The 15687-nt window shown below is 36.3% G+C and overlaps 1 protein-coding gene and 1 non-coding gene across 2 annotated transcripts; both read left to right on the top strand.

Moving 5' to 3' along the window:
- The first annotated feature begins 2916 nt into the window (after nt 1-2916).
- LOC109216547 (replication protein A 32 kDa subunit A-like) lies at nt 2917-8747 on the top strand. The gene is made up of 10 exons (XM_019380709.1): nt 2917-3128; nt 3223-3333; nt 3896-3993; nt 4563-4604; nt 4691-4768; nt 6238-6316; nt 6426-6509; nt 6614-6693; nt 8073-8141; nt 8262-8747. The coding sequence occupies exons 1-10, from the start codon at nt 3033-3035 to the stop codon at nt 8341-8343; spliced, it is 819 nt and encodes a 272-aa protein (XP_019236254.1). The 5' UTR covers nt 2917-3032; the 3' UTR covers nt 8344-8747.
- A 3760-nt stretch (nt 8748-12507) lies between these two features.
- On the top strand, nt 12508-12581 carry TRNAP-UGG. Its single transcript has one exon. It is a non-coding gene; the product is annotated as a tRNA-Pro (tRNA).
- The last annotated feature ends 3106 nt before the right edge of the window (nt 12582-15687 follow it).

The following is a 15687-nucleotide window of genomic DNA, read 5'->3' as shown; positions in this document are numbered from 1 at the left end:
TCTTCAGGGCTAGGCACTACTACATCCTTGCCTACCTAGTTGCACTCCTCTTTCACCTTCTCAAGGAGACGTTCGGTGATCGTACACATGTACCTCGACATGGGTTCACAACGGCCCGGTGTCGAGGGTGTGTTTTCCACCTTGAAATCAGCGGTAGTGGCACACTTCGTCGGAACAAAGTCTGCAAGGGGATGTTCCGCCGCGGCGGCGACGCCGGCGGACTTTGACGAAGAGGCAGTTTCTTTCTGAGGGACAGTTTTAGAGGTCTTAGCCATTATTGAGAATGAGGAAGAACGGGGGTTAGGATATTTGGCGTTTTAAGAAGAGCTAGCGATGAAACTTAAAGGTTTGCAGGAGAAGAAATTGAAGAATGCAAAGAAGCTTTGAAGATTATAGCAGAAGAGATTAAGGTAAAGTTTGAAAGAGTGGAAAAAAGGCCTGTTTATGGGTTTCACGGTGACGATTCAAAGTTTCTAGTGGCCGACCGGCAACTGACGCGCCTTAAATGCCTGGGAAATTGAACCGATGGGATGTTTCGGTCACCTCTGTCGCTTACGTCATAATGCTTACGTAATGGTGAACCAAGGTCCAGTTCAAAAATTCAATTCGTTTCTTGTCATTACATTCCAAAAAACTAGGGGACTGTATATATACGGTTAAAACCAGGCCCACCCAAATTTACTTATTAACCGAGACCAGAGGGATGGATCGAGGATCAGCCCCATAGCCTATCAGACCGAGACATGAGGATAAAGTACCGAGTTCGGGATTCGAGGTACCTGTCAAGATCGAGACCAGTAATGATCGAGGTCGGACGGGACATACATCGAGCAAGACCGAAGATAGCATAACAACAGAAAGGCGAGATATCCGTGACTGGTCGAAGATCATGGCGGAAATCTCGGAACAGTTCAAATCAAGGGCGGTTGTTTAGCTAATCATGGGATTTCCTTATGTAATTAGAATTATACCGTAAATAGGATTGCTCTACTATATAAAGAGAGTCTTAATCATTTGTAACCACCTTACATTCACGCATATCAAAGCAATATATCTCATTTTTATCTCTTGCAAGCTCTGTTGTACTTCATACTTTCACTAACTTATTCAGTTGGTCCGAGGACAATTACCTCGAGGGCCATAATTGTTCATCACATTGGTTTGCTTTATTTTACTGTAATTTCTATCATTAACTTTTATATTATCGTTTTGTGCCAAGTGAAATCACATATCCTTAAAACTACTTATAAGTTTAATTGTTATATGATTTTAAGGGTAAACAGGTATCTCCTCAAAAGGTTTATCAGGTTGTAGTGAAAAAGGAAAAGCAAACATACACGAATGCAATACAATACTACTACGTTGTTTCTAAAGTTGGTAAAAATAAAACTTTTTCTCACGAAAAACGCATAATAAAATAGTATAATTAAATTTAATAATAATAATAATACAACTTAACGTGGACCATCCTCGTTCTAATCAATTGCCTGTGAAAATAAAAAACTTTTATAGAATAGGTTATAATTTCAAATTGGAGATCTGAAATTCTCTCTTCTCTTAAAGGAAAACGTTTAATCTAGCTAATGGTACTTATAAATTAGATTTTTCTTAATTTTCTGTATTGTTGAATACTTTTATTTGGACGATTTACAATATTTTCCTACAATTGACGCCTTTTTATAGCACTATTTATGTTTTGTTTTGATTTTTCATTTAGGGCGCATCATAAGAAGATAATATTTCAAATGTTTTTATATGAGCAACGCAAGTTATTGTATTGACCTCTAAAACTTTGTAGATATGGGTCTTCTCCGTCTATTACTTTTCTTTACAATACTCTATGCTCTTTTAAGTTATCTATTTATTTTAAAACATTATAGTATTTGCCGGACAAATTTGTGGGCATTCACATAATTACGTAAATTTAATCAAAAGTAGGATTCCTATAGTTAGCTAATTTAAGTATTATAATTATGTTATATAATATTTGTACAACATTGATTTTTGATAATGTAGTTTCATAAATATTCTCAGATTCTTAGAGCAATATTTTCTAGGGGTGGACGTTCGGGCAGTTCGGATTTCATATGAAATTTCGGTTTGGATTTTCAGTTTTCGGATTGACGAAATGACAATCCAAATCCAATCCAAATAAGTTCGGATTGGATCGAATTTTTTAAGTTCGGTTTCAGATTAATCGGTTTGGATATATTGAATTTTCGGTTTTGAGCTTATAAGTTGAGATGTTTCTTCTTTTTTACAAAAATGATTATCCAAATGAAGTACTCATGTTAAATTTCCTGAAAAGTTCTTCATTCTCACCGCAATCATCCAAATGAAATATTAGAGTAATGAAATTATTATATAAAAAAATAAAAAATACAATAGAGACGTTAATACGACAGATAGAAGTAGAAATAGTAAAACCATGTCCAAATAGAAAGCATTCTCATAATAACTTAGTAATTTATATTGAATATATATAATGATATCTAATGGGTAGGGTATTAAACTTATTACTATTGGCATAATGGACTAAGTATAAAGTATAAAAATTTCGGATTTTCGGATATCCAAAAAATTCAAAGTACCAAATCCTATATCCAAAAATTTTAAAAATATAAATCCAAAATCCAATCCGTAATCCGAAAATCCAAACCAAAAATTCAAAAAATTCGAATTTAGGTTTGGATTTCGGGTTTTCCCAAAGTATGCCCACCCCTAATATTTTCAGTATACAATTTTTTTTTTTTTTTTAATAACTAACGAGTTGAAAATCTAGTTTACTACTAAGTGGGTACCATTTAAATAATTTATAAAAACAGAATACATGTTAAATGGAGGCACAAAAATAGGGCATTTCTGCACTTTCCCTTCCGTTTATTAGCGGGAAAAGTTGCAAAAAATGGCGGGAAAATTGTTCTAACACTTTTATAGGGTTACAATATAGAATGTATTCCTCTGTCAACAAAACACCCAACTTAATCTATTTCCCTTTTTGAGAGAGCAAAGTAAAGAAAGAATCAAAAAAAATGTTCGGAGGCAGTCAATTGGACTCGTTTTCTGGCGGAGGTTTTATGCCTTCTCAATCGACTCAAGGCTCCGATCCTTCACGCACTTCCGCCAAGGTAATGAATCTCTACTGCAAAACCCTATTAACCATTTCATTTTCTGATGTATTTTTCTCGCACATGACAAGATTCTTTTTATTCTTTTGGACAGAGTCGTGATAACCCACCTCTGCTTCCGCTAACAGTGAAACAGATAAGCCAAGCAATACAATCAAGTGACGAGAAATCTAACTTTGTTATTGATGGTGTCGATGTCAATAATGTAAGTGTTGTTTTCTTATTTTTTTTTCTTTTTGAAGTCAAGAATTTGTTCTAAAAGGAATTATGGAATTCAGAACACAAGGGTTAAAACATTTATATTTTGGTCTTAATTGGGGTATCCATGTCGCAACTTATTTTCTAGAAAAAATGGGAATCCACATAACTAGAAACGAAATGAAAAGTATTTTCAAACACAATTGTTTGTGATTAAGGATTCAGGAAAAAACCACTTTGACTGTTCATATTAATAGTGTCATATGAATTGGGAGGAGGTAATATTTTGGATTACTTGATTCTTTTGTTTGGAATATTTGAGGGTCAATATTGTTATTCAGTAAATTCGGGTATACCTGTGGAAATTTCCACTTAATTTTTGGTTTGTAGTTTTTGTGGGTTAAAATTGAGTCAATTCAAAGGGCAATTGTTGGGTTAAGCTACTCTGTCGTTGGTGCTGTGTGCTAAGGTGCCATTTCCAGTGTTGTGTAAATATTGTAAATTTATTCCTTCCACTAGAAAAGATATTTTTGGTTTGTCTGTGAAATTTTACCCAACTTTTGGTTTAGGTGAGATTGGTCGGATTGGCATTTAAAAAATCCGAGAGAGTGACAGATGTGGCTTTTACAATTGATGATGGCACTGGTCGCATTGAATGCACTAGATGGTAAATGTTCTTGCTTTTCTTTTTCTTGACATTACATTTTCTCACTTATATAAAGACATAAAAATACATATATGATCTACGTGCTGTTAGGGGGCAAACAATGGTCATCCTAAGGGGATCCATTGCTGCAAGATCACTTAAATTAAAACTTACTTCTTGTAAGTAACTTTCACATTTTGGCTGTGTTTCTTGAACAATTGAAGTATTTAAGATGGTGATACAGGATCTTTACTGTGTTATTAGTCATTTTCCTATCAAATGGTTTGGGTGTTTTATCCCTAATACTGCTTTCAGTACATAATTTTTTTGTTGATAAGGTAAATTGTATTAAGGGAGGAAAACTCAGTACATATAAATGAAGGTGCCTTCTTAAAAGAAGTTCTTCCTGTGCATAAAATGAAGGTGAACTTGTGTTTTCTCTTTTGGTAACTAATATGAACTTGTATTTTCCCTAATTGAAATGCAACAAGTTTGACCCAACTTAAAAAACTAGGGAGCTCAATGCAGTATTTGAAGCCTGTTGTTGTCTACCTTGATGGCTCTAGGTTTAATCTCTTACCCTTTTGCAGGGTGAATGATGCTGTGGATACCAAGGAAGTAGAGGAAGTATCGTAAGTCATGTCTCTATCAACCATTTGGGAGCCAATGATGTGTTTTCTCTTTCTTTACCTTTGTAAATCTACATTTCTTTAAGCAGTGATGGGATGTATGTGCGGGTCCACGGACACTTGAAAGGTTTTCAGGGTAAAACACAGCTAGTGATTTTTGCTATCAGGTTTGTGAAGTCTATGCTTTTATTCTTGTTCTATTTTAATAAATGCTCTATACTTGTACGATCTTAACTATCCTATGGCCAAATTTTCCTTACTTGTTATTGCAATTATGTTGCAGTTCGTCGTTAATATCTCTAACGGGTAATACCTTTTTCTTCTCAAGAGTTAGACAATATCATGACCTCATAATGTCTTCAACGAATGGAACTACTTTTTTGATAGAATATTCACACCCTTGATTTTCCTCCAATTACTGGGGAAAAACTAATCCATAATCCTCTTCTACCTGTTAGTTTTGATGCAAGGATGATCTCTTCGTTCATTTATTTGTGTTCTCTCTGATGGGGGAACAACCTTTCCCTTTAGCACTACCTGATTTCAACTTACATAGCCAAATTTGCAGTCCTTCAAGTGTGAGGTGTTCACTGAGAACCATAGAGATTTACAGTGTATGTCTTATGGTGTTTCGTCAATTGAACTTTATGATCTTTATCAAACTTTGGTATGATTAGTCATTTCAAGTATGTAATATCTGCTTTTCCTGGTAGTTTCTTAAACATTTTAAGACTGATCCATAATTTATCAATTAGGCCACCTCTTGTTGTACACTGTATTGAAGTTTGCGCTCCCAACTTTTTGTTTTTGCCTAGAGAAAGGTAGAATATTCGAAGACAAACAATTTAGTATTGGACACTGGGGACATGCTGTGTAATTGAATCAGGACAGCTTAGTGTTTATTTGTTATAGAAACTATTTTCTTGGACTTGCGTACTCTTTGTCTGTGAATTAATGTCCTTTGAGTGTCTTTTCAGATGGTGTGAGGTTTTCGACATTGATTTCCAAATCTGTTTATTGGTATAACTTTCAATTCCATGTATAGCTTTCTTTGTGTTTCTCTTTCTTGATCATTTTTAGGATGTCTATAGTGATATTGAGTGCCGAAATTATCTTCGGGTGGTTTATGGTTGAACTTTGCTTGTTCCACAGATCAGCCTTGACTAATCTTTAGTTTGGCTTATTACTTGTAATTTAGAGATTTTATATTGTTTGTCCCTTATGGACCTTGGTTTAATTAAATTGAACTCTAGAATCACTTGTTGATGAAGGGTGAGATTCCATTCTCCCTGGCTGTTTGCCCAGTTTTCACGTGGCATCCCTGAGTTTTCAAGATATGAATGGCACCTCTTAACCTTTCGAAAGCAAGCATTTTATCTCCCAGTAACTTAGTTTATGCTGCATGTGCAACTAATGTAAAATGAAGTTGGTTTCTTTAGCTTTTATTGTCCTCCAAAATATGATATGTGAAAATTTGCTCAAATTCTCTTCCTTTCAAGTCTTTAACAAAAGGTTTATCCTAACTCTTCGTCACCCTTGCCAGAAAGATTGCTAAAGACTTTACATCATTGTATGTAGTGATTCTTTTATAAGCTTATCAATAAACACACTATTTTGGTCGTTGATGATTGTTCAGACCGATAACTGATTACAATGAAGTTGCTACACACTTCCTTGAATGTATCTATGTCCATCACTGCAATAGGAAGCCACAGGTAAAATTCTGGTTTCTAAAAGCAAATGAGAGTTTGATATAAATCATCCTTTTCTATTCCTTCTACAGCCCCACTTGTAGAATAACTTTTACGCTTTTCTCCAATACAGAGTGGTCTCTCTGTCTCTGCTCCCGGTCAAACTGATGTCCCTGCAGCAGTTAGTGCCCCTTCAAGTGGATTCAATTCCAGTCAGGTTAGTATTGGACTATGCAGTAATGATTCCAGATTGCTATTCTACTATGCATCATGCACAGATGATTATGTTTGATTATCTGCTTCATCCATTATTTCTTTCAGTTGTCTGGACATTTGAGCATCGATGGGCTCAAGGGCATAGAGAAGGCAGTGATGGATTATTTGGAACAGCCGTCATCACTGTAAGTTGTTTAATATGCTGTTAATCATATCACTGATTCATGATGCTCATAGCTTCTCTTTGGTTGATAAACTATTTCAGAAGAGCAAATTTTATTGATTATGAATAGTATTCTTTCCAAATGACATAGTCTAGTTTTCAAGAGAAACTGACTTTTTTGGTTTTGGTTTCCTCTCCATACACATACATGCATATGTATACAAAGACGCATATGCACACTACAGCCCAAATCTAAATCCTCTTGTTCATATTTTGCAATGAAGACGATACTCTGAGAGTATTTTAGTAAACTTTATGGGATAATTATATTTTGTTCAGAGCAATTGATTCTGAAAAAGTTATAGTAGTTCTGAAAGAAAGGAAAAGTAGAAAAGAGGCCAGCAACTTTGAAACTACTGCCTCAACTTGCTGAAGGCATTTGATTTGACGTTACTTGCCATTTTAAGCCAAATATTTACTGAAAAAAGTGAATCCTATTTGGTTGTGCTTGTGGGAGGTAGCAAGCATCTCATGGAATTAGTCGATGTGCGCCCAAGCCAGAGGCTGATCTAGGATTTTTAGAACATGGTGCACCACTAAGAAGAAAAAAGAATATTTAGTGGGAACTGATCCCTCTTCCTTTGGGTAGATAACTCAATATATAACCAAATGCACCATTCAACCATTTTGGAGCATGGGGGCCAACAAATAAGATCAATTCTAGGAAATATGTACATAAAATACTTATTTTGGAGGAAATACCATGGGTCACGTGCATCATACTTTGGCCAAAATCTGCCCCCGGCTAAATTGGACCAAACACCACGGTTATAAATTTGATTGCACATATAACGTTTTCCGAAACTATCTGGAAAATGTTCTTTGATGAGAACCATTTGTGGAGGTAATTTTCAGTGCTTGATTGGTCATGAATATTTGTAGCAATTAAAATTTAAGGACGATTGGAATGTTGTTTTCATATGGATATCAAAAATAAAAACACTGTTCTCTATTTGTAGGAGTAAGTGACATGTATAGTGGAGGGAATCACAATAATTATGCCCTTAAAGAAGAAACACATTGAAATATGGTGAATCTTTCATCAAACTAGCAAAAAGATCAAGATTTTCATGCTTCATTTTGAAATCAAGATAGATATCATTTCCTAGAGTTGAATTATTCGATGTTAGTTAAAACATAACCGGCTCATACCAATTTTGCTTTTTGTGGAACATGTAGTTGGCGTCTGAGTAATTCTGCAACATGTAGCACTCAACTGCCTTAAATACCATGCTGTAATATTGTAAAAGGGGTCTTTTGAAGATGGTGCATTCATCTTCGTTTGAGTTGATCGTGTTTCATAGTTCTAGATGCAAAAACTTACCATTTATCCATGTTCAGTTCACAGGAGAAAGGGATACACTGGAATGAAATTGCTCAACAACTTAAAGTTCCTCTGGAGAAAATCAAGTATATCTCTTTATCTATCAAACAAAAAGATAAAGGACAATTTTGTTCCTCATTTTCATTTGCATGCAGATTGTAACAAGTGCCTTCTTTATAACCTTAATCTTTTTTGAATCTTGATAGGGAAGCAATAGCATCTCTTGAATCGGAAGGGCTGGCTTACTCTACCATCGATGAATGTCACTACAAGTCAACAAGTGCTTAAAGCTTTTGCTTACATGCTCAGGGAATTAGGGGAAACATCATGCATTATAGTTAAGCTTGCCCTCGTCAAATATATCTAGTTTTAGTAACTGATTTCTGTCAGTCTAGATTCGTGTTGGAGTCGACTTCGAACGAACTAAAGCCTGTGAGAAGGTTTTTGTGTTTTTTGCTATTCTTTTTAAAATTGGATTTGTTAGTGTTCGTGGATCTGTTGCCACTCCTGTTTTGATGTAAAGAATTACCCATGGATAGGGGTAAACAGATCTTTCGTCTATCAAAATCTCCACAATGGCAGTGGTGCTTTTGGCAGACCTAGTAGTGGAGCAACCCAGTTGGAGCCCCTTTGCGAGCTCAATGTTTTTTTCCTTCATTTATTAGTCAAACGATAACCATATTTTTTATTGAGAGCATTGGTCAATTGACCTACATCCTTAGATCCCTCTATTACAAAGCCACACGGATAACCCAAGAGGCACAAAATTTTTAACCACTTTGGACCAAAACCAATAAATGCAACACGACGTACCTTTGATCCATGTTTTCATCAATTGTTAATGATTAAGTGCATGTATTTTAATTTTACGAGGTTTTTTTTATTTTTTTGGCTTAAGTTTAAATTTTTGGTTTGTCGCTGTTGGTAATGTTGATTCTGCTAGAATGAGATGAGTGTAGAGACCACAATTTTTTGGATTAAGACGTGTTGGGTCAAGATGGGTTAAAATTCGGGGCATTTGCATCTATATCCATTTTTTGTGTCATATTTTAACTTGTGCCCGCTTTGCAAAAAAAATTGCAAGCGTACCCGATTTTTCACATAACTTCAGCACACGGGGCTGAAGTAGCAAAGGCAATTATGCAAAACTTCAGCATTCTAGTAGCCGGGCCTGATTTTTGTGTTGTAACTGGGAAACTTCAGCTCTAGAGCTGAAGTTTTTGTGTTGTAACTGGAAACTTCAGCTCTTGAGCTGAAGTTTTTGTGTTGTAACTGGGAAACTTCAGCAGTTTTCGTCTTTGTAACTGGAAACTTCAGCTCTAGAGCTGAAGTTTTTGTCTTTGTAACTGGAAACTTCAGCTCTAGAGCTGAAGTTTTTGTTCTATATTTGATTAACTTCAGCATATTTATGCTATCTGATCCAATTGTACTAAATAGTAAAAAGAGTTGAATCTAAGAGTAAGCAGACCTATTTATGTAGGCAAACCGAATACAACAGCTTGCCCGACGCAATCTTTGTTGCTAAAGCACTAAATGTGCTGCGTTTGGATGGATTTAATATTGAATTGCCTTCTGATGGTATAAAGTTTTCATCTTTGCGATACGAGTCCAAGTTAATATGACACCTGTGTGTGTGTCAATTTTATATGAACTTCAGATATTACTTAATTCTGGTTAGTTGATCTGAAATGGTTATACTATGCTAAATTGCTAGTAACAAAAATTGAAACCACCGTAGTAGCGTAAACGTTTTGGTCCCAGACAAATCACCTAGTAATTATTTTCATAGAATTTACTGCGTGTGATGAAACAAATACAGAAATAGAGGTTTTTGCAATCATCCCATGATATGAAGTTCCATAGCAGCACCAACAGCAGCAGAAGAAAGAAGAAGAAGAAGAAAACGAAGGAGGAGAATGAGGAGGAGAAAGGGAGCTGAAGTTATTTAAAAAGTGGCTACAAGTTAAAAGTTTTTAAAAAAAATGGGTATACGTTAAATGGGGGCGACCAAATAGGACGCCCCGTGCAATTTCTACACATATAGTTTATGAGAAAGGCCCAAGAAAACCTTCACCCACTTATACTCAGTATGCACCCAAACCCACTTATAAAAAATCGGGGCATTTGCATCTATACCCGCTTTTTGTGTCACGTCTTAACTTGTGCCCGCTTTGCAAAAAAAGTTTTCAAGCGTACCCGCTTTTTCGCAAAACTTCAGCATACGGGGCTGAAGTAGCAAAGGCAATCACGCAAAACTTCAGCATTCTAGTAGCCGGGCCTGAAGTTCAGCTCTAGAGCTGAAATTTTTGTTTTGTAACTGGCGAACTTCAGCTCTAGAGCTGAAGTTTTTGTTTTGTAACTGTCGAACTTCAGCTCTAGAGCTGAAGTTTTTAAAACCCTTGAGTATGTACTGCTGAAGTTTCTATTTTTGGGGGAGGAAGATTTTTGAGAAGTGTTTTTGCTTAAACCTTAAAATAATCAACAGGAACTGCAGGCCTTGAAGTTAAGGTCACACCAAGCAATAAAAAACAAAAAAAGAAAAAAAATTAAAGATTTTTGGAGATTTCTAATAGCTAAAACACTATAAACGCTTACCCCGCAGGAAAGAAATGCTAAACAGGTGCAATAAAGTAAAGGAGTAGACACTGATGGCTACTTTACGACGACGTTACATACAACAGTTCTCAACTAGGGGTTCAGTTGGACATGGACAAGATATTCAGCTTAGACAAAAAACAAATCCAGCTTTTTACACTCCATACCATGAGTAAGAGAGATATTGTTACATCAATGTTAAGTTCCGGAGAGATATGGAGATCACTGGGAGAAGGAGGAGGAGAAAGGGGGCTGAAGTTGTTTAAAAAGTGGGTATAAGTTAAAAGTTTTTAAAAAAATAGGTATAGGTTAAATGGGGCGACCAAATAGGGCGCCCCGTCCAATTTTTTCTAAAAAATCAGCCTCGCTCTTGCCTACTCCACCCCCTACCACGCTTATTACCCTCGCTAGGTATCCATCTACGTGGCTTCCAATCAAACGGCTATCCTCTGCCAAGATTCAACAGAAGCGTGAAAAGGGAATTTGTTTTTAATTTGATGAACGTTACTCGCCGGGTCATAAATGCAAGACACTGCCCCATCTCCTTCTCCTCGATGAGGGGCCATTTGATTCGATCGGAGCTCCGGATTCATTCGTTCCAGATAATGTTTTGGCCGAGGAATTACAATGCTTGGAAGTCCAGTTGCATTCTGCGATATCGTATCATGCTTTAGCAGGTGGATTTCTCCAACCACTCTCCGTTTCAAAGGGTCAATTCATGGTTCACCAGTGCAGGTCCTTGACGGGGGCAACACCCACAATTTCATTCAGCCATGAGCTGCACAATTTTTGAATCTCAAGTTCGAGCCAACTCCTTGTTCCTCAGTGGTAGTTGGGAGTGGCCAGCGACTCAAATGTGAAGGTGTAACTCGAACTATACCACTTTCATCCAAGGCTGTAATTTGGTGCTAGACCTCTATCTTTTGTCCTTCTATGGTGCTGATGTAGTGCTTCGGGTCTCTTGGCTTGCTACTTTAGGTCCTGTGATTATAGATTATAAGAGCAAGTATTTTGAGTTTTATCTGGATGGGGTGCGCTATAGTTGGTCTGGGGATCCACACCTTGATATCCAACCTGTTCAACTACAAACCATTAGGCGTTTGGTAGAGGCGAACGGGATTGCCTGTTATTATCATCTTGAGTTGGTTAGCAATTAGGAACCTGTGCAACCAACGTATCCCAGTGATCTTATGGCCGTGTTGAAGCAGTTTACAAAGGTATTTTGCAAACTCCATGGGTTACCACCTCCCCGACCCCAAGATCACGCAATTCATTTGCAACCTCAGGTAGAGCTGGTAAACGTGAAGCCATATCATTATCCCTACTTCCAAAAGCATGTGATGGAGCAATTAGTCACAGATATGTTGAAAGAGGGAATTATTAGGACGAGCACCAGTTCTTTCTCTTCCCCGGTGTTGCTAGTCAAGAAGAAGGATGGCACATGGAGATTCTATGTAGATTATCGCGCACTCAATGCCATTACTGTTACGGACAGGTTCCCAATTCCAAAAGTAGACGAACTATTTGATGAGCTTCATGGGTGTGACGACCCAACCCGTCGTCTCATGTATTATAGCCCCGTTTCCCCCATTTATTGCCTTCTTTCTTACCGAGAATTTCCGAAAACTACTAATTTATTTTTAGGACGGGTTCTGTATTTATATATTTTGTATATAATTGTATATAAGTATTTTCTATATAATCTATAAGAGAAGTCTTTTCCTTTTATTTTACTATTATATGTTAAATGAGACCAAAAAGACGAAATGAGCAGAAAATTTGTATATATCAATGGAGGAAATAACCATGTGGAAAACAAGACAGGAATTCTCTACAATTACACTGTGGAACAATTGAAGGGATGTGGCGCAGCTTGGTAGCGCGTTTGTTTTGGGTACAAAATGTCACAGGTTCAAATCCTGTCATCCCTACCTATTACTGCTCAAAGGAGCAGTAACGAGGGATCAATTGAGATCGCTTCAAATTGGACATAATCTTTGATTTTTATCATGCTATTCTAGTATATGCATACAAAANGCCACTTCCTCCAACTAATATTTCGAACATACCCAATCAGAATCGGATCAAAATAACTACAAACTCAACAAACCCAATTTATGAGTTTCAAGCTTCAAGGTCCTCCAATGGCAGATTAATGTTTGTCACAATTAAATCTTCAAAAAATCATCATTAACACCAAAACTTGCCACAAAGAGTGTCGGCAATTAAAATTTGTTATTACATACATAACCTCACAAATTTGTAGCAAACTGAAATCTTAAATTTTTTTATCCTTTTTTGATAGATCTTTCTTTTTTAGCCTTTTTTTTGTTGGGACAAATGATAAAGATAGGAGAGAGAGGTAGATAAATCATATATTTAATGAAAAATTATAAGGATATTGGCAAAAGGAAAGAAAGAGAAAGAGCAGAGAAAATGATAAGAGAAGAAAGCAAAAAGGAGGAGAAAAATTAGCTTTAACAAGAATAAAACAGGAAGAAGGATTAACGGGGAATTACTTTTGGTTGCATAGGTATATATTGTAATTATTTCCTGAATAGGTAAAGGCGAGTAATTATTTTGGATAGAATAGGTATATAACATAATTTGCAATGGCTGGATATATTTTTTGCGTGTCCAAGGAGGCTACAGACTTATACCATATTATATGGTCCTAACAATAAGTGTATCAGGTATTTTAAAAGTTAACTAAGGTATAGGAGAGCCCTAGCACAAATTCAAGTAAGAATTCACACAACATCCCCGTATTTCAAAGGAGCTCGTAATAGCTTCAATTTCAAACAAGCTACCTACTCGTATATGATGATTTAGGTGGTGGATTACTTGTCAAATTAAAGGTCTTCAAGTCTCATTTCCAATGCACTAAGTTGTTAATTAATCTGATCTCGGTACGAAAAATTATGCGTGTTATACTACGAACCTGCATTATGCCCAATGAATACGGGACATATGACACCTCCTAGGTAAAGTCGCCAAACTTTATGTTTTATAAGGTAAAACTTTGGGAATTCATTCTTAGTCACTTGCTAAACGTTTTTGGGCATAATCTCTCCATTTTTTCCTCTTCTCTCACCCTCCAAGATCAAGATAAGTGTTTCAACCACTACTCTAGCTTAAATAATTATCAAAGACATGAATCTCACCTCAATCCATCTTTGGGTTTTAGAAGCAAGGTCCTGCTCTTAGTAAATTCAAGTGAAGAACTCCTAGAGTTCTACCAACAAGGTAAAATATCTTCTTCTAAGCTAGGATACTGATTCATATGAGTATTTCTAGTATGTTGTATGGCGGTGGACTCACCGGACGGTGATAGAAAGCTGTGAGTCCAAGTTTTGCTATTTATTTGAGATGGTTAGGGGCTATTTTATATGTTTGCTATAAGGAAAGTATTGGTTGGCCTCACAAGATGTTTAGTATGCTATTGTGAGCTATGAGACATAAAGGGTGTAGTGAAACACCATTGTAAAAGAACCTTAAAGCTTTACGCTCGTTAAGTGTTTGACGAATTGCCTAAATTGTTGGAACCAATGTTTGATTGTTAACATGAATTTCTATTGTTATAGATTGAAGCTACTAAGAAGTATTTTTATCGTTATAATACGTTAAGCATTGGAATCGAGGTATGTAATGACTATCTTGTTTCTATTTTCTTTCCATGACTCCATATCACATGTTTCCTCACAATAGAAATGCTAAAGAACGAAATGTCGTGAAGCTCCCATTCATATACTTGATATTACTTATTTCCCTTCATGTGACATTGATTCTATAGTATCAAACCTTCGGACGGTTTCGTAAAATTCCTTGTTTCTTCAAAGTGTTTAGATTTCCTTATATGAAAGATCTGTAACATACTTGTATCAAGGAATCGTTCACATAGATAATTGCTTTACTAAGTTGTGAACATGTTTCAAAAGCTAAGAAGCAAGAACCTTGTTAAGTTATCTTTATGTACATTTATCTATATGATATATGAAGGTCGTGCCACGTACGGGGTTCAATAAGGTCTATTTATCTGCATGATATTTGACGGTCGTGCCTCGCACGGGGCCTAATGCATTGTTCTCGTTATTTTTAACTTTCTTTCCTTATCTAATGTCTTGCTTCAACTTGTGGCAGAACCTTTTGATATGCCCTTTCTTGCCACAGTGATTGTACATAATATTATAGTATTTGGACCTTGACTTACTTCTGCTTTTAACTCTATTCCTCGAACCTCTTTTTCTATCTCTTTCCCGGTATCCTGTAGCCAAGATATCTGCTTGTGAGGACGAACCCTGAGATTTTCTCCTTACTTCCTCGTTCAACACACCACTCTTGGCATATTCCATCACCTTACCACCAGGAGATGAATTTGTCAAAGAAACACGAAGAGTTTCCCAAGAATCTGGCAGAGCATTAAGAAGCCAAAGTCCTTATATCTCATCATCAAAATTAACTCTCATTCCAGAAAGCTGATCAAGGACGCCCTGAAAATTATTTGCGTGATCAAGAATAGGACCGCCCTTCTTGTATTTAAAGGTCATCAATTGCTTTAGTAGGAACAACTTGTTGTTCCCAATTTTTGAAGCATAAAGAGTCTCTAGCTTATCGCACAATGATCTCGTATGTGTCTCATTCACAATATGGTTGCGAACATTATCTTCAACCCATTATCGTATATATCCACATATTTGTTGATGCTCGAAATCCAAATCTTCATCAGATATAGTCTAGGGTTTATGAGCTGCAAAAACTGGTAGATGCATCTTCTTCACGAACAATAAATCTTTCATCTTGCTTCTCCAAACATTATAATTGCTCCCATATAAACATATCATCTTGCTCATATTCGCCTCCATTCCGTAAAAATCCCAGATAAATAATCAAGGCTCTGATACCACTGTTATGTCGAGAAAGAGTCAAACCCGAAAATAAATAAGATAAAGAACACCAAATTTTAATGTGGAAAACCCTTCAAATCGAAGGTAAAAATCACGGGTGTAAATGCTTAATTTTTGCCATGTCTTATATATA

The sequence above is a fragment of the Nicotiana attenuata genome, unplaced genomic scaffold (genome assembly GCF_001879085.1).
Source record: "Nicotiana attenuata strain UT unplaced genomic scaffold, NIATTr2, whole genome shotgun sequence".
In the NCBI taxonomy this organism is placed as follows: Eukaryota; Viridiplantae; Streptophyta; class Magnoliopsida; order Solanales; family Solanaceae; genus Nicotiana; species Nicotiana attenuata.
Note: the sequence above shows the minus strand (reverse complement) of the source record. Positions and strands in the feature narration are given on the sequence as shown.